Consider the following 23858-nt stretch of genomic DNA (forward strand, 5'->3'; position numbering starts at 1 on the left):
GGCAAGCGCTCTGCCACTGAGCTAAATCCCCAACCCCTTGTTTTGTTTTTTTAAATACTTGTATTAAACCTCAACTCTGGCCGGCCTTGAAATTCTCTTCTGCATTGCATCAAAGCCAGATGCAACCCAGGTTTGGCTTGAGTTGCGGTCCCTACGTGCTGCAGTCACCAGCGGGGAGCTGTGCTTTCTATCTCTGTCCCCACCAAATGCTGACACCCCGGGTTATGGGTTCCGAGTTACTCTTCTCAGTGTTCCTGTGCAGGTTGGGAGGCTTGTCCTTCACCGTTCTGTGACTGGCCAGCTGTGGGCCAGATGCTGTGGTATGGAACCCTTGGTCCCTGTGAAATGTGGCCTCAGAGGGGCCTGAGAAGTTGCCCCGGGTGCGATGTGAATGAACTGTGGGGTGAAGGCAGAATAGAACCCTCTGTGGGCTTCAGGAAGTCCTTAGAGTTTGTGTTGGGGCAGTAGGACGCAGGATGCCAGTGTTCAAGGTGATTTGATCGTTCCCCATCTCCAGGTGAGTCTGCGGGAGCTGCACCTTGGTGAGAAGGAGGTCACAGCTGAGCAGGTGTGGCAGTCAGGCCCCTCCTCACTGCCCTGCTCTGATTGGGGGTGCGGGGCATGAAACCACCCGCCTGGACCACTCTGTGCATAGAAAGAAAAGTTTATTTGGGAAAGCAAGTTCCTGGCTGTTTCACAGGCATAGAGAGAGCGGCAACCTGGTGGAAAAGTAAATGGCTTTTATGTGATAGCTAGGTGGTCTGTGAGTTAATACAGCCTGGTCAGATTAACCAAGAGCTGGATGCCCTTGCCTGATGTAGCTGGCCTTTGGGGCTGATGAAGGAGGTAGTTTTATTTATTTATTTATTTATTTTTTTCTGGCAAAGAGAAATCTGCTTTACACGATTCCCGAGGAGCGCTGAGTGTGGGCTTTCTGTTTACCCATTAATAATCCTCCTGTTTACCCAGTCAGAGCCTTTCTGTTTAGGACCTTGTCACCAGCACCACCATCTTGGGGAACTGCTTTGGATCTAACACTTCCCCTGTGGCTACCTCAGAGACTGTTGGGGGAAGACACTCTCCAGGGAGGTTTTTAAAAATAAATTATTCGAATTATTTATGTTCATCACCGCACAGTTTAACTGTTCCCACTTGGAATCTCACAGCTCAGCATGCAAACCATCTGACTGACTGTTCAGTCCCTCTTCAAAAACATTCTGAAAGGCAGTTGACCTAGTCAGTCTCTTCACGGAAGTCAGAGCAGCACTGGCTGAAAAAGGCAAGAGTTTACAGGCAAAATGTTCAGTTCCTTTCCTAGTGACAGAGAAGGCAGAATGACTCACAAAAACTAATTTTTTTTCCTGGGGCAGGCAGGACCTCACTATGGAGTCCGAGCTTGAGATCTGGTTACCCTCCCAGGCCGGGGTCTATGGGAATGTACTACTCTCGCCCGCCTAAACACTATTTAAAACCAAACCAAACCAAAACCGTTCTCACTAGGTAACTCTGGCTGGCCTGGAACTCACAGAGATCCACCTGCCTCTACGTCCTAAATACTGGGATTAGAGGTGTGTGCCACCAACATGCCTGGTGAAAATACTAAAATTTTTAAAAAGATTTGCTTATATTGAGGTGTATGACTCTTTTGCCTGTATTTATGTGTGTATCACAGGAGTGTAGTGCCCCAGAGGCCAGAGGAGGCATCGGATCCCTTTGAAGTAGAGCTAGAGAGAGATGGGAGCTGCCATGTGTGTGCTGGGAACCAAACCTAGGCGTTCTGTGAAATCAGTAATGGCTCTTAACTGCCAAGCCCCCGCTCTAGCCCCTAAACACTAGTTACTATTATTTTTTAATGAATGTTTTCATTGTGGTGGAATGTATATCACCCCAAGCTCACCCACCCTTTTAACTCTTTTTTTAAAAAAAGATTTATTCATTTATTCTATATAAATACACTGTAGCTGTCTTCAGACACACCAGAAGAGGGCATTGCATCCCATTACAGATGGTTGTGAGCCACCATGTGGTTGCTGGGATTTGAACTCAGGACCTCTGGAAGAGCAGTCAGTGCTCTTAACCACTGAGCCATCTCTCCAGCCCCAGCCTCTTAACTCTTAAGTCTCAGGTGTACCGTCCAGATTCCATAGGAAGTCTCACTGCTGTGCATCACTACCACTTACCCCTAGAACATTCTCATCTTCCCAGACGGAAATTTCATACCTATTAAACCTTAATTCCACACTCTACCTCCACCCCCATCCCCTTGGCAAACACTGGTTCACTGTCTATAAATTTTTTATTTACATTTTTTAAAATGTGTGTGTGCAGCGGCGCGTATGTGGACATCAGGGAACAACTTGCAGGAGTGGGTTCTCTCCTACTCTGCAACTCTCAGGGATTGAACTCTGGTCCTCAGGCTTGGTGGCAGTCGCCTTTACACGGAATCACCTGCTGGCCTTGTGAATGGATCTGACTTTTAAGGACCTCCTGTGTTCCCTAGTCTTGAGCTCTCTGATTATATTTGATTTTCATAAGGGGAGTATGGCTTGTTTATCTAAAAAGAAAGTCAACATAGTAATTATGAATACAGTAATCTAGCTTTCTAACTAGAATGAGAGAAAGCTGTGTATGTATATGTATGTGTGTGTGCATGTTTGTGTGCGTGTTTTGTGTGTGTGTGTGTGTGTGTGTGTGTGTGTGTGTGTGTCCATGTCCCTGCCATGTGCGTTTGTGTGCTCCAGTCAGCCTGGCCCTGCCCTACAGAACCTGTCTCACATGGGACATACACATCTTTTAAAGACCAACCTTCTACAGAGGGCGCCTCTGTTAGCATCTAGGGCTGTGGTACCAGGGTGTCTCCCAGATTGTGTTCTCATTTCTCCAACCCCTCCTCTTCCATAGCCTTGTTTTCTTTAATAGCTAAGAGGTGGCTAGTGCCCTGAGCCCACCAGTGGAAAGTCAGGCCCATCTCCTGAAGTGGCAATTTTAGACTCTTTAGCTCTTGTCGTTTCAAACTTCTAGCGAGTCTTGCCCTTTGCTGTGCTCAGTTCCAGCCTAGGAACCTTCCCTCTGGTCACTCCCTCTCCTCCCTGAGGTGAACCAGGAAGAAGCCCCAAACAGCTCCTGTGGCTTAGGGGTGGTTATGCCCAGCAGTTCCTTATTCTTTGGAATGATTGCTTCTTGAACCTCTGTGTGTATGCTGGTCAATACAGGTGCTGTGTGGACATTGAGGGGAGGGAGGTGCATCTCTGTCCATGACGTAGATGCAGTTCAGGGTGGGGCTGCAGAACCCGTGCCAGGGAGCAGGAGTGTGTAGGGCCCTCTGCGGCTGCCAAGTCCTGGGCAGAGCTAGCCACGTGCTGCTTTTGGTTGGTGAAGCATAACCTTGGTGGGGAGGGGGACACGTTAGCATTGTTTTTGTTGGTGGTGACTTGAAGTCTGAAGTCCTTCCTTGCTATGACCCTTCAGTGGCTGAACATTTCGGGTATGTGAAAGAGACCGGTGACCATGGGAACAGTTGGGGAACTGTTATTGAGGGACAGGAGTAGGAAACACCCTGGTGAACTTCGATCACTGCAGGGTGGTGGCCCCAGACGAGGTGTGCCCAAGCCCTCATTCAGCTGGCATGTGTCCTCATGGGCTCCTTTCCTGGCAGGCTGGAGCTCTCAGCACAACCGTAGACAGACAACTCTACTTTGATCAGGGAGCCTACGAGCTTGGGCCAGTCAGTGCAGCTCCAGCTGTTGACACAGGTCCAGCTTGGCAATCCCTGTGGCCTCGATGTTTAGCGACAGTGCTGGGCCTATAGAGTGCAGCTCGGGCATTGGTCTGCTCTATGCACCTAATGTTGCTGTCCCCAGCCCGACTGACTACTCACTTTCCTTCCCAGGCTGTAGCCCGAGCAAGTAATTGTCACTTAGAATAAGATTTCTAAATTCTCGTGTTCTGCTCGACTGTTCTGCTGGGTTTGGGTATTCCTTCCTGAGAGAGAAAGGTTAGAAGTAATGTATTCCTGGTAGGTCAAATGTGGCCGGAAGTGGTTATAGCTTCCCAGTTCGTCCCCTAATTCCACAAATGCTATGTGCTGGGTTGAGTCGCAGTGGGAAACTCAGAGCTGGAGGGGACAGGACTGTGTTTGTAAGGGACTTCAGCTCAGACTTGTTTATTGCCGCAGAGGTACTCCCTAGCCCTCTGGCCATTGTCCAGCCTGGCCGGGGTCCCCGCCTGTCCCCTTCCTAGTCTCTTAAGGAGGCATGCAGGCACTGTCCACTGACTTCTGAGACACCTCAAGCCCAAGGAGGGTGAGCTGAGCCCTTGCAGCTTCAGGGGAGCCCCCGGCAGCTTTCAGCAGCTGCTCTGCAGGTATCAGACCCCGGGACACTCAGCTCAAGGACAGTGGAGCCACATGCCAGGGGCATTCCAAGTTTCCAGACTGCTGAGAGTTTTAACCTCTGATTGTATTGCTGAGCCCACAAGGTCCAGAGTGTCCGAGGTCCCCTAACGGGCATCATTGTAAAACACATTAGACTCCCCCATGCGGCTCGGGACTCAGTTCCCACCCACCCACTTAGAATGCAGCTGCACTAATGGAGGGCTACAGCGGGACTGATGACGGAGGCTCCCCTCTCACAGATGGCAGCAGGCGTTCCCCCTGTCCTCTGACAAGTTGCAGAGCCATTGAATAGAACTTCATCAACCCACTCCACCTTCTCAGAGACTGCAGAGGTCTCATGAGCTCTATTTTAACACAAATGAGCTATGGGCCAGAGGGTTGAGGTGGCCTGGTCAGGGATCACACAGGTGCCCTGAAGAGCAGTACATGTTCTTCACTGCTGAGCCATCTTTCCTATCCTCCCATGGTGTTCCTCTTCTTTAAAAACACTATATACATACATACATACATACATGCATGCATGCATACATACATAATACATACATACATACATACATACGTGTGTATATATATAATGCAAGTGTGTGAAGGCACCCAGTTTCCAGGAACTGGAGTTACAGGTGGTCAGGTGGTTATGAGCTCCACCTGGGAGCTGAACTCAGGTCCTCTGCAAGGGCCTCAGGTGCTTTTAAAATCAGAGCCCTCTCTCAAGCTCCCATGGTGTCTCCAGCAGCTGAGTTTTGTAAGGTGCTGACAGACAGTGGCCTTCTACATAGCAACCAACACTCCCGGGGCTGTTTCCTGTCCTGTAAGTCCCTTGGGGTTGAAAGCAGATATGTGGCATCTCGGGACACATGACCCTTCCCTGGGGTTTCATGGAGATCTTCTACCTGCTGATAGCAGAGGGTCGCAGCCTAGTGAGGCCAAAGGCCCAGGCTGGGATGAGGGTGTACGTTTCCGGCTCAACCATTTGCTGGTGGCCTGTGCAAGCTGCCTGGCAGTGTAGCTGTTACTTCTGAGCCTGGTGTTGTGCCAAGCCAGCACTGCCCTCGCCTCTTTGGTCTCTGTTTCTACAACAGACCGTTATGCCTAAGGGCGGAGCTGTCACCAGCCTTAGTTTCCCCAACTGTATGCTGAGGGTGGAAGCCCCTTCCGTATTACAGAGACTAAACGGAAACCTGGATGTGGGTCCCAGAAGCCCAGCCAGAGGTAGAGGGTTTGCCAGTGTTTAGACTTTTCCTCCTGCCTCCTCTCCGGAGGAGTCAGACCCTAGCCATACCAAGAGTGCCAGGTCAATGGCGTCCCTGCCATACATCTGTCTGCAGAATTCTCCTTTGTTCTCTAGACCAGAAAAGCAGGGGCGTGGCCTGTGTGCCCGGGTCTCTGCACTGAGCTTGGTGCTTTCCGAGCTGGCCCAGGCCTGTGTGAAAGGGGAAGGGAAGACGCTTGCAGCTGAGAGGAGGTGGCATGCTTATCACAGGTTTACAGAGTGATTGAGAGCGTTCTGCGAGTTCTCCCTGCCCTTCCAGACTCGGCCTGACGTTGTAGTTGGGGCTGCAAGAAGCAGGCATCCTGACAGCGTGGCAGGGGTGCGGGATACCAGGCGGGCTCACCCATCAGTGCGTTCTCTTCCCTACACAGCGAATGCAGACATCTCCATGGAGGCTTGCTGCACGGAGGGAAATCAAATGGCTAACCAGCACAGGGACTGCTCGCTCTCCTACACCTCAGAATCCAAGGAGTGCAGGTACGTGGGCCGTTACCACTGGTTGACATCACATGCCCGTCTAGAGGCAAGTGGGAGAGAGGACGGTGAATGCCAGGTGTCCGAGATGGTGATAGGGGGACCTTCTTCCCTCTGTCTGCTGCTTCCTCCTCTGTGCTTTTGAGCCCTGCACACAGAGCTTGGCTCATTGCCCTGGGCTGCCCAGTGCTCCCTTGGGGGGGGGGTTGTAGCCTTCCCCGGCCTGAAAAGTAAAACCATCCATATGTGCAGTCAGGTCTGCCACAGCTGTCTAACTGAGCAAGTCGTCTCCCCAAGTAGAAGGAAGGATTGTCGTAGAGCGTCAGATGAGACCTCATGACTTGAGGAGCCTGCTGCCCACAGACCCCCGAGGTCACAAGCAGTTCGTTCACACAGCTTCAGCGTATCTAGATTAAGTCAGGTACCCACAAAGTTTGGGGAACGTGAGACCTTAGATTCCGATAATGGATCATATCGATTATCATAAAGAAATTGTCCAGTCTTTACAGTCACATGTGGAATGCGGGAAGAGCAGCCAGAGAGGGAGCAGCCAGTGTGGGTGCTCAGGGGCAGGCTGCACAGGCTCTTGGGGCAGCAGTGACAGAGGCAGAGGGAGGTAGGGGGTGGGCACGCTCCCCATTGTTCCTGGTTGTGTGGCTATTTTAGGGACCAACTGGGAGCAGGGTAAGAATCGGATGGAGGTTCCAGGCATAAATTGGGTGGCAGCACATCTGTCCAGACATGTCTTTAAAAAGGACCCTTTGAAGCAGAAGGCAGTTGACACGAGGGAGCGGAAGCTGAGAGATTAGCAGGCTGTTTGAAGGACACCAGGAGATAGGCAGGTGACTTGGAACTGGGCAGTGGCCTGGGATAGAGGGAAGGGTCTGGCTGTGGAAGTAAGTGGAGGCAGGGAGCCAAGCTATCAGGACTGGGAGTGCGGTGGGATCCAGAGGGGTGTCAGTGACTCCTCAGAGGTTCACTTTGTCTAGCTGGGCAGATGAGAAGGGAGAAGGGATGCTGTTGGAAGAGGGTTTGGGACAGGCAAGATTGAGTGACCCTAGGTTGGTTGGTTGATTGGATTTTTTTCAAACTAGGTTCCCTGGAGACTTTACAGTTCTTTGGGAAGCCCTGGCTGCACTGAGGCAGAGGAGCGCCCGGGGAAACCTGCTCTGTCTCCTTCCTCCTGTACAGAGGCAGACGGAGGCTGGGCGGCTAGGTTCCTGCCAGCTGCCTCTTAGCCATCATCATCCTGACTTGGCGACATTTTCTCTGCCAAGCCATTTTGTACAAATGGACCTTGTTCAAAGTCTGCGGGAGGTGTGGGGGTGTGGTTCCCAGTCACTGGAGGGGTTACAGTCATGGCACTGGGTGGTGCTGTCTAACCTTAGGGCAACAGTGTGCCCAGGAGCTTGTGGGTCAGTGTGACACTGCTGAGTAGTGATGTGGTGACATTACCCAACCCAGCAGGTGAGGAACAGGCTCACTGAGGTGGATGTGCCTGTCCAGGTCACTGCTAGCAACAACAATAAAAGGAGGACAGGGATTGGGAGCCAGTTCCCCAGGCACCCTCCCTGTCGGGACTGAGTTTGTATGCGTGCCCCCGAGTGCTTGTGGGACCTAGGCTATTTGGCTTGCATTTCTGGAGCCTTCATGGCTGGCTAGCACACAGTAGGGCTGCAGACAACAGTACTTTGTAAACTGTGGTAAAATACATACATAAGACTCACCATCCTTTGTGAGAGCTCATTTATACAACTGACCCTCCTCTCCCAGACCCTTCCAATCAATCCTGCAAAATGGAGCCTCTGAACCCATGTAACCCCGTTGGTTTTTTTGTCTGTGAATTTGACTTTTCCTGTGTCTCCTTGGGACTGTTTTGTGTCACTTAGCACTGGGTCCTGTAGGTTCCTCTGTGGCGTCAGGATTTCCTTTGGGCTTTGAGGCTTTGAGAGTCACGTTGAGTCACATGGTTCTGCTCGCCCATTCTTCCCTCCACTCACGTTTAGGTTCCTTCCACATTTTGGCTACAGCGAGCAGCACTGCCATGAACTTGGGTGGGCAGTCATATGTTGGAGACCCTGCTCCGTATTCTCTTGATTAGGATTGCTGGATCCTATGACAGACAAATCTGTTTTCAGCTCTTGGTGGGGGGGGAACGCCATGCTGTTTTCCAAATAGCTGCCCTGTTTCTTTCCTGCCAGCCATAGAGAAGCCCGCCCCACCCCCACCCCCTGTCTCCTCATCTTTACTGTTGTCTTAGTTACTTTTGCTGTGACAGGACAGTGTGGCCAAGACAACCTACAAAAGAAAGCTTTTAATTGGGTTTACAGTTCCAGGCAGTTCCAGTCCACGACAGCGTCCAGTTAGTGGGCTTCCAGCAAGGCCACACCCTCTAATCCTTATTAAACAGTTCTACTAACTGGGGACCCAAGTATTCAAATGTACGAGTCTCTTGGGGCCATTCTCATTCAGATCACCACAGCAGAGCTGGTTACTTCATTTTAGCACCGTGGGTATTTAGTGAAATTCCTCTTTTCTGCCGATCCAACGAGGTAGGTATAAAATTAATGTCATTGTAGACACACCCATCCGTGATCAGGAGAGACACGAGAAGCCAGGTTCACACTTCTGAGCCCCGGGTAGGGGAAAGGCTGGCCGGGGCCTCTGTCCTTAGGCAGAAGCAAAGGGCGTAGCCAGGGGAGCCAGGGAGGCCCTAACCTCTCTTGCAGACACCACGGTTAGGTTCTTGTTTCTGCCCTTGCTGGCTCTGGCTTTAGGTTACTTTGGTCTGGATGAGAGCCATGTTTGACACCCTTTCATCTCTGTTGTCTGCAGGACTGGCTCTGAGAAAAGGGTTTGAGTCTGAGGCATAGACTCCGGCAGGTTCAGGTCCTACCGGAGCTGTTTTCTGAAGAGCTTTTCATAGTCAGTTCTGTGGGGGCTGGGAGGCTGCCGCTGGGCATCATGGTTGCTGCTATCTTCCAAACTAATCCTTCAACAAACTGTGGCAAGAGATTCTCAAACTTCCCCTCTGCTCCTGGAAATTGGAGCTGAAGTTGAGGAGAATTGAGCTGGATGGAAGGAGGGGAGGTGGAGGCTGGAGCCTGCAGGAGGCCGCTGTATTTATTTATTCATAAGTAAGGACATCCTATAACCAGTCTTGGCAAAAGGCTCAACTGTGTGCAGAGTAGGGGGTCTCCTGGTTCTCACCCCGGACACCACTCTGCATTTGCTCTCTCTACCCAAACACCTAAGTCCTACTGTGTGTCTCTCTCCCTGTGGGAGCTGGAATGTGGGCGGATTCTCCATAGGACATTACCCCTCTCCTTGAGCCTTGATTCTGAGCCTCCGCTCTGCCCACAGGATGGTCCAGGAGCAGTGTTGTCACAACCAACTGGAGGAGCTGCACTGTGCCACAGGCATCAACCTGGCCAGCGAGCCCGACGGCTGTGCCTCCCTCCACAACTACAACAGTAGCCTCGAGACCATCTTCATAAAGGTGAGCAGGGCAGACGACCACACAAGGCCACCGTTCTCCCTGTGCTCCCTTCTTGTGACCCCTCAAGTGCCCTTCCCTTCTCATACAGCCGGTTTGCCTTACCAGCCAGATAAGATAAGGGTGAGATGGTAACAAGTCAGCTCCACCCTGGGGAAACAGGAGTCTGAGGATTACCCTGTCTCGGTCTCGGTCTTCAGACAGAAGGCAGACAGTAGAGCGGGGGCTTTCTGGACCCTTCAAAATCCTCTCAGTTCAGGGTAGACATTTCCCTGGTGCCCAAGAGGCTCTCATGCTTCTCTGTTCCTCAGGTAAACTGAGGCTCTGAGCTCACACCAGACCCTCACTAGGGCCGAGAATAACGTGGGATTCTGTAAGCACACTCTACAGGAAGGAAGACATTGGAGTCCAGAGGGGCCCACACTCCAGTGGCCCCTCCTTGTCGAGTACTCAGAGGGGCTTCTCCATCGAACATAAGCAGAATAAGCCGTGGAGTTTTTTTTCCTGAATGTTCCTGGGGCCCCGGGTCCGGGCCAGGTTGCAGAGTTCGCATTAGCTATGGAAGGCTCATGTGTGTATCTGGGAGCTGACAATGGTATCTCTAGGCTTGAACACAGATAGACTAATGGTCAGGGCCCACCTGCCCAGGAAGAAAGCCAGAGTGACTTCCAGAAGCGTTGGTGACGGTGGCTTCCAGTACAACACCCATCTCCCTCAGGAGGGTGGTAATGAAATCAGGGAGTGGAAATCTGATTATAGTCTGGATTCTTCGAGGGTGGGTAGAAGTATCCACATGGGCAGAGACTCTCATGGGTCCAGACTCTGCCTCGACAGCCATAGCCTCCCACAGCCATCAGGCCTTTTTGAGGGGCAGGGGAAGGCACTGACACTGACATGGCGAGTGTCTTAGTCAGAGTTTCTATTCCTGCACAAAACATCATGACCACAGAGCAAGCTGGGGAGGAAAGGGTTTATTCAGCTTACACTGCCACATTGCTGTTCATCACCAAAGGAAGTCAGGACTGGAACTCAAGCAGGTCAGGAAGCAGGAGCTGATGCAGAGGCCATGGAGGGATGTTACTTACTGGCTTGCTTCTGGCTTGCTCAGCTTGCTTCTCATATATTTGGTTGTGAGCCTACCCTTTAACGGCTGAGCCATCTCTCCAGCCCGGCTTGCTTCTTATAGAATCCAAGACTACCAGCCCAGGGATGGCACTACCCACAAGGGATCCACCCACCCTTGATCACTAATTGAGAAAATGCCTTACAGCTGGATCTCATGGAGGCATTTCCTCAAGGGAGGCTCCTTTCTCTGTGATAACTCCAGCTTGTGTCAAGTGGACCCACCAAGCCAGCCAGCACAGGGCGCTAATCAGGGCTAAAATAAGTGGCTTGGTTAAGGGGTCTCAGCATTCAGGGCAGTCAGTGACCACCCCCCTGGGTAGGGTTGGGTTCTGCTTATGTTATATGCCTGGCAGACAGCTCTACCCTCTCCCTAGACTTGAGGAAAGAGAGGTGTGAAGTATTAGAACATTCTAGCAAGAGCGGGAACAGATTCCCCGGCTGACTTAATGAAGTGTGTTTCTGGAAAAGATTACTCACAGAGGAGGGTGAGATCACTGGAGCTCTTTGCGGCCTCAGAGTGAGTCGAACGGCAGGCAGGGAGCAGGTCCCTCAGCCTCGCAGGTGCTGCAGCAAAGCCTCTTGCTGGTGGCTTCCTGAAGAGCTCTTTGCTTTTAGAAGGACTGGCCCGTGGCTTTTTACGTGTGCCCCAGGATCTGGGTTAGGACACAGGTTTAACTTTTGGGATATAGGGTCTCCGTGAAAGGCAGTGGCCGGGTCTCGTGCCTTACTTGAGGCCTTGGGGCGCTTGCCCAACCCTTGGGCTTGAGAGCCAAGTTCACCTATTCTGGCAGAAAGATGAGACCTTGCAGACAGAGCAGGCCCTTGGAGCATTGGTCTTCTCCCTTCTCCTCAAGATGGGTGGGCTGGGCTGGGCTGGGGGTTGCTGGTCAGGAAAGGGAGGTCCAAAGGGTGTTGTTGTCTCCGGATCTTACTGCTGTGAAGAGACACCATGACCACAGCAACTCTAATAAAGGAAAGTGTTTAGTTGGGGATAATTTAGAGTTCAGAGGGTTAGTCCATTGTCATCATGGTGGAACGCGGGCAGACATGGTGCTGGAGAGGTAGCTGAAAGTTGCACATCTGGACTGGCAAGCAGCAGGAAGAGAGTGAGTGAGACACTGGGCCTAACCCAAGCCTCTGGACCTCAAAGCCCACCTGGAGTGACACACTTCCTTCAACAAAGCCTTACCTGCTCTGACAAAGCCACACCTCCTAATAGTGCCACTTCCTGTGGGCCTGAGGGGACCGTTTTCATTCACATCACCACAGCAGTCATGTGGGTGGGGAGGGAAGTGCAATCCTACTAGGTGCCAGGTCTCGTAGGTTACTTTCCAAACAGATGTAGGAGGCTTGGCGGGGCCTAGCGTGCTTTTCTACGTACTTCTGACATTTGGTAAGTCACCCACCCACATCAGATGTTTTCTTGCTGTCCTGAGACCACAGACCAGAGGGTTTCAGAGGTGTGTTCTTTCGAGGTCCCTTGTACAAACCCCTGATCCAGTCTGGAATCTTTCTGTTCATAGAGGTGCTGCCACTGTTGCATGCTGGGAAGGGCAGCCCAGGCCCGAGGCCAGACCTGTGAGCCCAACCTCATGATAAGCTACCAGTGTGGGCTGGTATTCCGTGCCTGCTGCGTGAAGGGACAGGAGAATTCAGACTTTGTCAGAGGCGATGGTACGGACCTTCAGGACCCAGGTAACTCCTCTCCCTTCCAGTGTAGAGCAGTGCGTTTGTATTCTCTTGGGCGCGTGTGTCTGTGGGTTTCCTTTACGGTGGGCGCCACATTTCTGGATTCTACCAATCACGGATTTAAAATATTAGAGAAAAGGGGGCTGGGAGATGGCTCAGTGGGTAGAATGCTTGCATTGCAAACATAAAAGCCTGAGTTTGGCTCCCCAGCACCTACAGACCAGCCACCCACAGCTAGGCAAAGCAGCATGCATCTTTAACCAGGACTCAGGGTGTAGAGCAGGCAGGAGGACCCTAGAGCTCATTGGACTGCCAGTCTAGCCGAATCAGCAGCGAGCCTCAGCTCAGTGACTAACCCTGTCTCAAAAAGTAGGTTGAGAGCAGTAGAGGAAGGCACTGGATGTTGATGTGTAACCTCTACGTGTGCATGCATGGGTGTAACACCTGTACACAGGTGTGCATGATACACGCTCAAAGAAAATGTTGAAGAAAAGTTAGTGAATCTGTACTGGGTGTGTGCAGACATTTTTTTTTCTCATCACTCCTTGAACAAAATAACTATTTAGATAGCATCGATATCACATTAGGTATTAAAAGTCATCTAGAGATTACTTAAAGCTCACAGGAAGATGTGCATAGATTATAGACAGACATGGTATTCTGTGTAAGAGTCTTGGATGTCTATGGATTTTTAAATTTAATTTATTTTTACTTTATATGTACAAATGATTTGTCTGCATTTGTGTCTCTGCACCGCATGCATGTGGTGTCTACCGAAGCCAGAAATAGGCACTGGATCTCGTGGAACTGTAGTTACAGGTGGTCGTGAGCTCCCATAGGTGCTGGGGCAAAACCTGGGTCCTCTGCAGGAGCAGTACACGCTCCTGAGCCATCTCTCCACCTCCTTGCCTCTGGGCTTTACTGCTCTCCAGGGCCCCAGGACCAATCCCCATGGATACCAAAGAGAGCTGTGTGATTGGGCTTGGAGGGCTGGAGGGCGAGCCTCTGGGCCAGCGCTCCAGGGAAAAGCTGGTGTTACTGAAGGTGTCCCTTTGGCTGGCAGACTGCTCTTCCTCGGTCACCATCTCCTAGGGCTTCCAGCTGTCTGAGTGAGGTTCGCTGAACATCCCGGAGGGGCCGTCTGCTCATCTCAGAGTCCACTGATTTAAATACCACACTCACGTCACCAAAGCTCCCTTCATAGTGACACCCCATCAAGTTGCCACATGAGGTTTACCATCCCGGCTGTGAGACAGGAAGAGTGCCAAGTTCTCTGCAGGAGGCTGGCTTCCTTCCACACCTCACTTTGCCCTGGTGATTGGTGGGCGATTGCCCTTTGATCTGATCGTCTCATGAGGACCTCGATGTGTCAGATCACACGACATGGAAGAGAGAGGACTTGACCCTTTTTGAGTCTTGGCCTGTGTGGGCCCGGGGCTGGGGACATCTGTGTTCAAGTGGCAGGCTCTTCCTCAGAGGGGTGTGTGGGACCTCAGAAGCAGCTCCCAGAGATCTTGAAGCTGCAGTTAACCAGCTCTACCTGTCCCCCATTGACTACAGCCAGATGTGCTTGAAGCCCTGAGGGGCATGGCTGTATGATGTTGGGATTTCTCTTTGTGGTTTTTAATTTATATTCATGAGTATGAGTGTTTGCTGCATATATGTATCCCATGTGCCCTCCATGGTCGGAAGAGTTCTCTTAGAGGACAGGGAATTGGAGCCCTTGGAACTGGAATCATCATGGGTGATTCCGTGAGCCAACCATGGGTGCTAGGAACTGAACCCAGGTCCTCTGCAAGAACATGTGTTTTTAACCGCTGAGTCATCCCTCCAGCCCCCACCTCCTGGTTCTTTAATCTGCTCGCTTACATTATGAGCTCCTGAGTCATGTAGGAAGCCCTGAGAAGGCACAGGCATCCATGTACTATGCCTGTGGAGAATTTTATCTCATTCACATCTCTCATGAGCTTTATACCCACAGGCTACGATAGTCAATTCAGGCTGTGTTTTGGGAGAGCCCCTGTAAGTGAAGGTACATTCACTACAGATGAACGAATGTGGCGTGCTCGGGTGGGCCTCCCCTCCGGTGCTGACAGGAGGAGTAGGTGCTCGTGTGATCTTGTTCTCATCTCTCTACCCCTAGCTAAGATTCCTGAGGAGGAGGAACAAGAAGACCCATACCTGAATGACCGCTGTCGAGGTGAGATGTTGAGACCTGTGGGAGCGCTTTGGTAGGTAGCTAAGAAAGCCCAGGGGATAGCATTGACTTCTGCCGAGACTCAGCTGGAAAGTACTTCTGCTCTGTGGCCCTGGGGGCCCTCTGTCTTTTCCACCCTGAGTGCTCAGAGATAGGGGTCTGTCAGGGACAGTGGCTTATGGAGGCAGGAGTGATGTGAGCGCTTCAGTACCAGCAAGCCCCTGGGGTCTGTGGATGATGATGCTTCGCCAAGGCTGGGATGGCCCAGGGGATTAGCTACTTCTTATCTGTGTGTCCCTGGAGCCCCACTTGTCCCTTTAGAGTCCTGGTCTCCCAGGAGACCTTTGCACTTAAGTCAGAGTGGCTAACGCAGCTTTGCTTTTCCCGATTGAACTATTTTTCTTCAGGAACGTTGGCACATCTAACTGTTCTGTTTCAGTTCCACCCAAGGGCTCACTCTGCGACTGGGTGTTTGTTATGGAGGCTGCTTAATCACAAAATGATAGTCAGTACAGGGTGTCAACCTGCACTGAGGCCAGGAGGGAGGGGAGGGGAAAGAGAGAGAAAAAGAGCTCCAGGAAGCTTGGAGTCCTCTCTGGGCCGCCACAGATGACTTTCTGGGAGAGTGACAGCCGGTTTTCACCTTAGGAGAATCCGTTAGCCAACATGTGTGCCCCTGGTAGCCAGCCGGGGAGTGGCAAAGGAAGCCCAAGTTGTCCCAGTGGGGTTACACTCAAAGTATGCCCTGTGTGAGTCACAGGGGAGGTCCAGGCAGGAAGAGTCTGTACCCACAATTGTGGCGGCACCTGGGCATGGGCCAGCTGGTGGGAACAGGCAGCTGGAAATGCTGGAGAGTCACAGGCCTCCAATAGAGCCTGGTGTCCAGGTGGAGCCTGGCCCCTCTAGGCCTCTTGTTGACAGTGAGCAGAATGCCTCTCCAGGTTCACTCTAACTACAGGCAGCACAAGTTCCCTGACTTGTCAGACCTCTGCTGCCTGCAGAGGCCCAAAGGACGCCCAGAGCCGAGGCTTGGCAGTGTCCCAAGGACCACGTGCGGCTGTAGCAAGGAGCCTATGTCAGTGCACCCTGGGGGGGGGTGTCTCGGAAGGTCCCTCAGTGTGTTCACTAGTTCCCATGGGCTCTGGTTGCAGGTGGCGGGCCCTGTAAGCAGCAGTGCCGTGACACTGGGGATGAGGTCATCTGCTCTTGCTTTGTGGGCTACCAGCTGCAGTCGGATGGTGTCTCCTGTGAAGGTAACATCTGAGAGCTGGTCACTGTGCTTGGGAGTCTCTGCTGGAGGTCTGAGCAGGCCAGTGTGGCACAATCTTCATCCCATTCCTGGAGCACAGCGGGACCCGCTTGCCGGTTCTGCCTGGAGTTTAGGCTTGTGGACAAGGCTATCTTCCATACCAGTGTGGGGAAAGGGTGGCATCGGGGTTCACCTGGGTTCTGGATTCAGGATCTGCCATGAGGCCCTGGGTAGGTCTTTCTGCCTCTCCCCTTGTCTAAGAGATGGGCATGACGCTGCCTCTTTTGTGGGAGTCTTGTAGATGCTGTAATTCTAGGGTCTGGCCCTTACTCAAAGAGATCTGAAACCTAACAGGGCTTGATTTGGTGATGGCCCCTCTCCAGAGCCCTGGCCAGATGTGCCCACAGCAAGACTCAGCTCAGTTTGATTGGGCAACTTGATGAGTACAGGAAGTGAGATCCACCATGGCTTCTGGGACGTTCCTTCTGCTCAAGCTTAAGGATCGCTTGTTCTTGCCGGTTACTTCTGCATCACCTTAATCTCTCTAGATATCAATGAATGCATCACCGGCAGCCATAACTGCCGGCTGGGAGAATCCTGCATCAACACAGTGGGCTCTTTCCGCTGCCAGCGGGACAGCAGCTGTGGGACTGGCTATGAGCTCACAGAGGATAATAACTGCAAAGGTAAAGCTCACGTCCAAGTCTAAAAATTGCCCCTTCCCCAGCTGTGGGTATGGCATAGAGGGAAGGGCCCACTGGGCTCTGTGGTGCTGCCCCCATGTGGCCGCCTGGGGCACTGCAAGAGGGAGGTGGTCAGCCTCCTTGCAAGAAGTACAGGAGGGCAAATGAAGGTCTGTGATGAGCAGGTTTACGTGGTGCTGAGTTAATGACACCGACACATTTGACTTAGAAAGCTCAGAGCCTGACCCGTGACAAACAAGTCCAGGGTCCTCACTCGTGTTTCCATACAAACAAAACCAAACCAGGCTCTGTTGAAGACGTCAGCTAGCACAGGTCTTGTGTAAAAAATATTATGTGGGGTGACCCAAGAGCCAGACACCTTCCCTTGGATGCCAAGCCCTTGAGCAATCCCAGCTGCCCCACCCTGCGCTGCTCCCTGGCTGAGCCTCTGGACTCCAGAACCTGGGAGCCAGGCCAGCTGAATAGATACACTTGAACCTTTGACAGCCGTGAACTTCCAGACAGGACGATCCATCTTGTCCTATCTTGATGTAACTATTGTTAATATTTGGACTATGATGGAGACCTCGGGATGAAAAGAACGAAAGCCTGTGTTTGTTGTCGCTAAGATAATTGCTGTATGATCTAATCCAAACATACACTTCTGAATGAATGATAAGCCTGCCAGGAAAAATGCCTGCGCGATTTGTTAAATAACAAGAAAGTTTGCCTCATAAGTCGGGGACGGGTGGGGGTGTGTGTTTTTTTAAGACTTTAGCAATTTTTACACAGTTTGGTTCACCACGGGCCTTTTCATAACACCCTCTCTGTTGAAATATTTGGGGTTATAGACTGAGAAATGAACAGTTTGGCTCACCACGGGCCTTTTCGTAACACCCTCTCTGTTGAAATATTTTGGGGTTATAGACTGAGAAATGAGCTTTTTTTTTTTTTTTAAAGTACTTTCGTGTGATGTTGAAGTTTTGTGACACGCTTCTGGTCTGACTCTTGCTAACCATCTCCTTTTTTTATGATGCACCAGATATTGACGAGTGTGAGACTGGTATTCATAACTGCCCCCCCGATTTTATCTGTCAGAATACTCTGGGATCCTTCCGTTGCAGACCCAAGCTGCAGTGCAAGAGCGGCTTTATACAGGATGCTCTAGGCAACTGCATTGGTAAGACACGGGCGCCATTAGTGGGGTTAGTCGGAGCATGGGACAACCAGCGTAGATCAGGGCTGGGAAGCTTCCTTAGAGCAGGCAGAGAGCAAATGCCATAAGCCTTGTGAACCATGTGGCCTGGGTCACGGTGACTCATCCTGGGCAGTTACTGTCCAAAGGGCACACAGCGTATGGACCCAGCGTATGGTGGGGTTGTGTCCCAATAAAACTTTATTTATAAAACTACTGGCAGGTTTTATTTATAAAACTACTGGGTTTGGTCTAAGGCCTGGTCTAAGGGTCTAATCCCTGTGGTTTTGGTGAAGGAGTGTGAGTTTTAGAGTCAGAGGCTATTAGATTTGAACTTGTCCTAAGAGTCCTTTCCTTCCTTGGAGCCTCAGGTGTTTGCCCTTGTAAGATGAGAGTGACTAACTTCTGGCTGAGGGGCTGGAGACACGGACGGGTACTTGTGATAGGATGGGTACATGAGAGACATCGTTTGAGGTGTGGTTGCTCCCTGCCACAGCCACTTAGACCGTTGGAAATTGTTCCACAGGAAAATGGCTTCATAGAGACAGACTAGAGTGGTAGTCACCGGAGATGACCGGAGGGAGAGTTGGTGTTCAATGGAGACAGTTTCAATCTGGAAGATGATGAGGCTCAAAGATGCGTGGGTTGAGATCAGAGCGGACCAGTATGTAAAGGAGCCATGAGCTCAGTGTGACAATAAGAGGCCCGAGAAAGGCTGCGTGGGTAGGAGGGCCACCTGCCCCTCTGTCTTCTGTCCCTCTGTGCTGCACAGGAGGACCACCCTGCTGTTAGCATTTGAACCCAGCTCTGCTTTGTGGGCAGGGGCTTCTAAACCTTTCCTTTGAGACCAGAGAGTCCCACCTTCTAAACTGAGCTGCAGGTATTGGTGGTTGCAACCCCTTTCCCCTTTCACAGGGAAAGGCTAGATACTGCTGTGCTAGTTCCTATCTTATCTCTCCCCAGACTCTTACCTAGCCTTTCCTTTGAAACAGGATTGAAAGTTCATTTCACCTCTCCCTGTCTTACTGCCCCAGGTAGAACCTTTTTAGGCCAGGAGTTTCGCCCAAGCCCCACCCACACAGCCTGGGTCTTAGCTTAGTGGAGAAGTGTCTGAGCTGTGACTTGGCCCCTCGCCAGCCTCCTGAAGCCAGACTCTCATCGCTCCACACACGTGCGGTAGGCAGGGTGGCTGTGACTCCCCTGGGGCAGGGAGGAAAGGGGGCCCTGCTGAGACTTGCAGCCTTCTCAGAGGGCTCTGTGGAGGCTGCATCAGCTGAGGGCAGAAAGCCTGACTCATGGCAGGACTGGCCCTGCTCTCCTCTGTGAGAAAGACTTTTGCAGGTCTCAGCATGCCCCAGGTTTCCTTCCACAGAGTGCAAGGGCAGAGATGCTTCACGAGCCATGTCTGCACCTTCGACCCCCACCAGATCAGATATAAACCCTGGGGGAGTCCAAGATGTTGGCCAGATCCTGTCACCTCTGTGTCACAGGTGACACAATCACCAAGATGACACCAAGGACCAGAGATGTTCAATGCAGAGTCCCCTAACTTGACATGGGGAGAGGTCTCCCTTTTTTACGTACTGGTCACAACCAAGTTAATTTCTTCTAGAAATTACCTCTTCTATGGTAAAAGCCACGCATACCTGATTATAAATGAGAAACCGTGGGCCAGCCTCTGGGTGGGCGGGGCTGCCCTTCTGGGCAATGCTCCCTTAGTTTGTTTTTTCATGGAAACAGGACCGGACTGCTCTGCCACTTTGTTTTTCCCCTCTTGACAATGTTTAGAAATCATTCTGTGTCAGCGTTTTTATTCCTGTCTAAAATAATAACTTTATCAGCAGAAATAGTTATCAGGAGACAGGCAGCATGAGGAAAGGGAGAGCCAGGCACCGTGGAGCTCACCTCTCATCCCTGCAGAGTTTGAGGCAGGAGGAATACCTTCAGTGAGCTGAAGGCTAGTCTGGGCTCTGTAGGAATTAAAGTCCAACCTGGGCTACATGTTGAGACCCAGTTTCGGGGTTGGAGATTTGGCTCAGTGGCAGAGCGCTTGCCTAGCAAGCGCAAGGCCCTGGGTTCGATCCCCAGCTCCGAAAAAAAAAAAAAAAAAAAAAACTAGGAGACCCAGTTTCAGGAAACCAAACAATATAAAAACCAAAGATGGGGGCCATCCGGGAGAGAGCTGCAGGCTGTCCCTTCTCCTCTCTACGTATCCAGGGCCTACACCCCACACATTTCTACCTGTGCTCCCTTGACCTCCCAGAGCAGCTCCATCTATGGTGGGAAACAGTGACCCCAGGATCTGCCTTCCCCAAACTTCACTCCATTCCCATCCCTGTCTAGCACAGAAGACAAGAGGCTGGGCTGAGAAAGCCGAGGCCTTCTTCCTATAAAATGTAAATATTTTCTTTTAGAACTTTGAGGTTGATTCTTCAACACTGTGAGGAAGTGTTTTCTTTTTCTTTACTCTCTACCTCATGTTCCCTTTCTTCCTTCATCCCATGGTGCAGAGGAGGGAAGGGGGTCAGGGCACTGTTTCCCATATGCTGGCCCACAGGTGTGCTTCCCATGTGCTGGCCCACAGGTGTGCTTCCCATGTGCTGGCCCACAGGTGTGCCTCCCATATGCTGGCCCACAGATGTGCCTCCCATGTGCTGGTCCACAGGTGTGCTTCCCATGTGCTGGCCCACAGGTGTGCCTCCCATATGCTGGCCCACTGGTGTGCCTCCCATATGCTGGCCCATAGGTGTTGAGGTCTTCAAAGATCCTGGGGCCATCAAGGGTCCTAGTTTGTCTTAGAAGTGCTTGGTAAGACAAAGTGAGCCGAGAATGACAGCCGGAGAGCCTGCTCTTGTGCCATGGGAATCCCATTCTGGAAAGCATGCACCATGTCCCCATACCCGCCTCTGGCCTTTCCTATCTATTCATCTTTGTTGATCCGCTTTTGATTTCAATTCATCCATCATCTGACTTTCGTGGAGCTCAGACAAGGAAGGGACTCTCTTCTTCCCGAGAGCAGACAGTCTCAAGTGATACCAGTATTTGGATACAGTGTGAGAAATCACATCAGACAGGAGTACTCAGGGGCTGAGGGCATCACTGCCAGCCACTGCACTCACCACTGACAACAGGCAGGAGTTGCCTGGCTTTGTGTAAAGGACTAGATAATGGATACCAACCTTTCTGCCATCTGGTTTCTGTCCTAATCACCCCGCTCCTGGAGGAGTGGTAATGCACAAAACAGCTGTAGGCCACATGTGAGGCAGCAGGACTGGCCGACTGCCAATAAAACTTTATTTACAAGAATGAGCAGCGGGCCAGATTTGGCCAGAGGGACCGTGAGCAAGGCGTCTGGCGATTGTGAGGATGGATGCCAGGGATGTAGACCTGGGCTGCGTTGCCCTCTCTGCCCCCTGTGAGCCGGAGGAGAGGCTTGCCTGAGTCTGGCTTTCTCTAGGTTCGGGGTTCCCAGTGTAACACACAGACCATAATGCTGGCTCTGCCACCTGCAGGCTGGCTGTTACAGTGGTAACAAGTGCGAGTGCCCCTGTAAACCGAAGTGCCCCATTGTCTGTGCAGAGGCCCATCCCAGGGATGGGAGGGGGTCAGGTCTGGTTTTTAGACAGCCCGAGGAGGGTAGGGCTTGGCCGGCATGGAGCAGGTCCCGATTTCTCGCTTCAGTTGTCAATCTTCTACCATTGTTCTTTCCTGCTGTCCCCCAGCCCCCGGCTTTGTGTGAACTAGGAAGATCCTAGAGGTGAATTTCTGAGACTTAGGTCTTCTTAGATGGGCTTTAGGTAGAGGTTTGGTTTTGGTGTCCAATTGGAGCATAAGGAGCCAAGAGTCGTGCACCCCAGTGTTCCTTGGTATTGGTACATGTTTGTGTGTGTCCATCAATGGTAAATGGCCAATGGTCCCTACATTAGAGTTGTGTCCTCTCGAGGTAGGAGATGCCATATGGGGAGTTCTGGATGGCCTGAGTCAAGTGGATGGGGGTACAGGAAGGAGTTTTGGTGGCGATGTTAGCCAGACACATGGCTGCCACAGTGACTCGGTGTGGGGCCATGGCTGCTTCAGGAGCTATATTACTGGGGCTTCCAAGGACTGGCCAGGTGAAGTAGACAGGGGCTACCCACCCACCAGAGGAGCCTAGGGGCTCTTAGGCTGCTACAGAGAGAGGGATGCGTACCTCTGTCTCCCTGGTACCACACTCAGGGAAGGGCCTTATGTGTCTGTGTGGGTCAGATGCACACAGGAAAGCCAGGCTAGCAAGTGGTGAAGAAGATGGGGAAGTTGTGTTTAGAAGCTGGGGGAGGGGACAGGGAGGGGCCTGAGGCGGCCTCGTCTTGTAGGGCAAAGGGGTCAGGGCCTGTTATTTTGTGACTTTGCTGAGAGAAGGGAAAGGCTCTCTTGAGGGTTCAGTGGCTGTATCCGTGGATAGTCTCTATGTGACCGTGCTGCGTCTCGTCTCTTTTCTCTGTAGATATCAATGAGTGTTTAAGTATCAGTGCCCCATGCCCTGTGGGGCAGACATGCATCAATACAGAGGGCTCCTATACATGTCAGAAGAATGTGCCCAACTGTGGCCGTGGATATCATCTCAACGAAGAGGGGACCCGCTGTGTTGGTTGGTATCTTGCACGTGTGCACAAGTGAACACACTTCTGAAGTTTGACTGTCTGTCTCCAGCACATCCCTTCTCTTCTCTAGAAGGGAGAGTTGGTCACCAAAGTGAAGACATTCTGCCTGTCCGTCCACCCCATCGCCCCTCCCCAGGTGCAGGCCTTTCCCGTCTTGCCTGCACTGTTAGAGTAACACATCAGCGCTTCTAGCCTTGGCTTCAGTTTGCCCAGTGTTCTAAGGCTACCTGGTCATAGTCCACGTGTGGCCGAGGATGGATGCTCACAATTCACTTCTCCTAAATTGGTCACAGCTAATCTAGATGACATAGGTCCTGCTACTCGCCAGAGGAGAGAGAACTATGGTGTGGTGTCTTGTTTATACCCACTACATGCCTGCTTCTGAGTAGGCCAGGGGAGTCATCTAGCCCAGATCCCTGCTTGGAAAGGGACCGTTTTCCCCACAACCCCCAGGCCATCTCAGCATCTCCCCTGCAGCCCTGGAAACTTCCTGCCTCACTGGAGATCAGTGCTGGCCTCTTGGAGGGTCAGCTACTGTTCCAGATTGGGCCCGGGACATAGTAGGTTCTCTGTGAAGGTTGGGTTGGTGTGCACACTGAAAGGCTTTCAACATGTCTCCCTTTCTTCTTCTTCTTCACAAGACGTGGATGAGTGCTCACCACCAGCCGAGCCCTGTGGGAAGGGACACCACTGTTTGAACTCCCCCGGCAGCTTCCGCTGCGAGTGCAAGGCCGGGTACTATTTTGATGGCATCAGCAGGACCTGTGTGGGTATGTGATATCTTTCAGACCCAGAGGGTCCTGTCCGGGTGATGCCACACAGGAGAACAGTCTGTGGCATCTAGGGTGACCGTGTCCATCCCATCCTCACCTCTGGAGGTTCCGAGCGTAGGCAGTCCCAGGTCAAAGACCTTCAGTCAGAAGACATTGTCTCACTGCAGCTCTGCTCCCACCTTGGCATCTGACCACCAGCAGGGCTCTAGGGTTCTCAGCCTGCTTCCTTGTGGAATGGGCGTTGTGTTTGACCCCAGCCCCTGAGGGTTTCCAAGACTCCAGCCCACGTCTGCAGCTTGCAAGACATTAGTGATGTCTCAGATTTGGTGCAGACCTTCAGGGCCCAGGGGCTTGGGATGCCCAGCTCCCAATGGAGTCAGAACAAAAGGTGGCCAGCTGTGGAGTCAGATCCTACCCAGCTAGCATTTGCAGATACCAAACCAGGATACTCAATGGAGACTGAGAACTGCCCCGTACTCCCAGCAGATCCCTGCAGACTCTCCTGGGGGCAGGGCTGGCAGAAGGGCATCTGTCCAGCTTCGCCACATTCGTCAGAGCACAGGGCTTCTCACAGACAGTCAAGAGAGACCTCAGCCCTTCCCCCTGAGACACGAAAGGAGCTGGGGACAGAGGGCCATGAACTGCTGCCATTGGCAGAAGGGTGGGACATGGCG

The 23858-nt window shown here is 52.0% G+C and overlaps 1 protein-coding gene across 1 annotated transcript in view; it reads left to right on the forward strand.

The window, feature by feature from the left end:
• Fbln1 (fibulin 1) overlaps positions 1-23858 on the forward strand; it is a 78242-nt gene that overhangs the window by 8250 nt on the left and 46134 nt on the right. Inside the window, exons 2-10 of the mRNA XM_032919004.1 lie at positions 6035-6140; positions 9501-9636; positions 12282-12453; positions 14591-14647; positions 15796-15897; positions 16442-16579; positions 17619-17756; positions 22255-22398; positions 23053-23181. Of these exons, the coding sequence (XP_032774895.1) occupies positions 6035-6140; positions 9501-9636; positions 12282-12453; positions 14591-14647; positions 15796-15897; positions 16442-16579; positions 17619-17756; positions 22255-22398; positions 23053-23181 (1122 nt within the window). The remainder of the gene's footprint in view (positions 1-6034; positions 6141-9500; positions 9637-12281; positions 12454-14590; positions 14648-15795; positions 15898-16441; positions 16580-17618; positions 17757-22254; positions 22399-23052; positions 23182-23858) is intronic.

This window comes from Rattus rattus, chromosome 1 (assembly GCF_011064425.1).
Source record: "Rattus rattus isolate New Zealand chromosome 1, Rrattus_CSIRO_v1, whole genome shotgun sequence".
Taxonomy (NCBI): domain Eukaryota; kingdom Metazoa; phylum Chordata; class Mammalia; order Rodentia; family Muridae; genus Rattus; species Rattus rattus.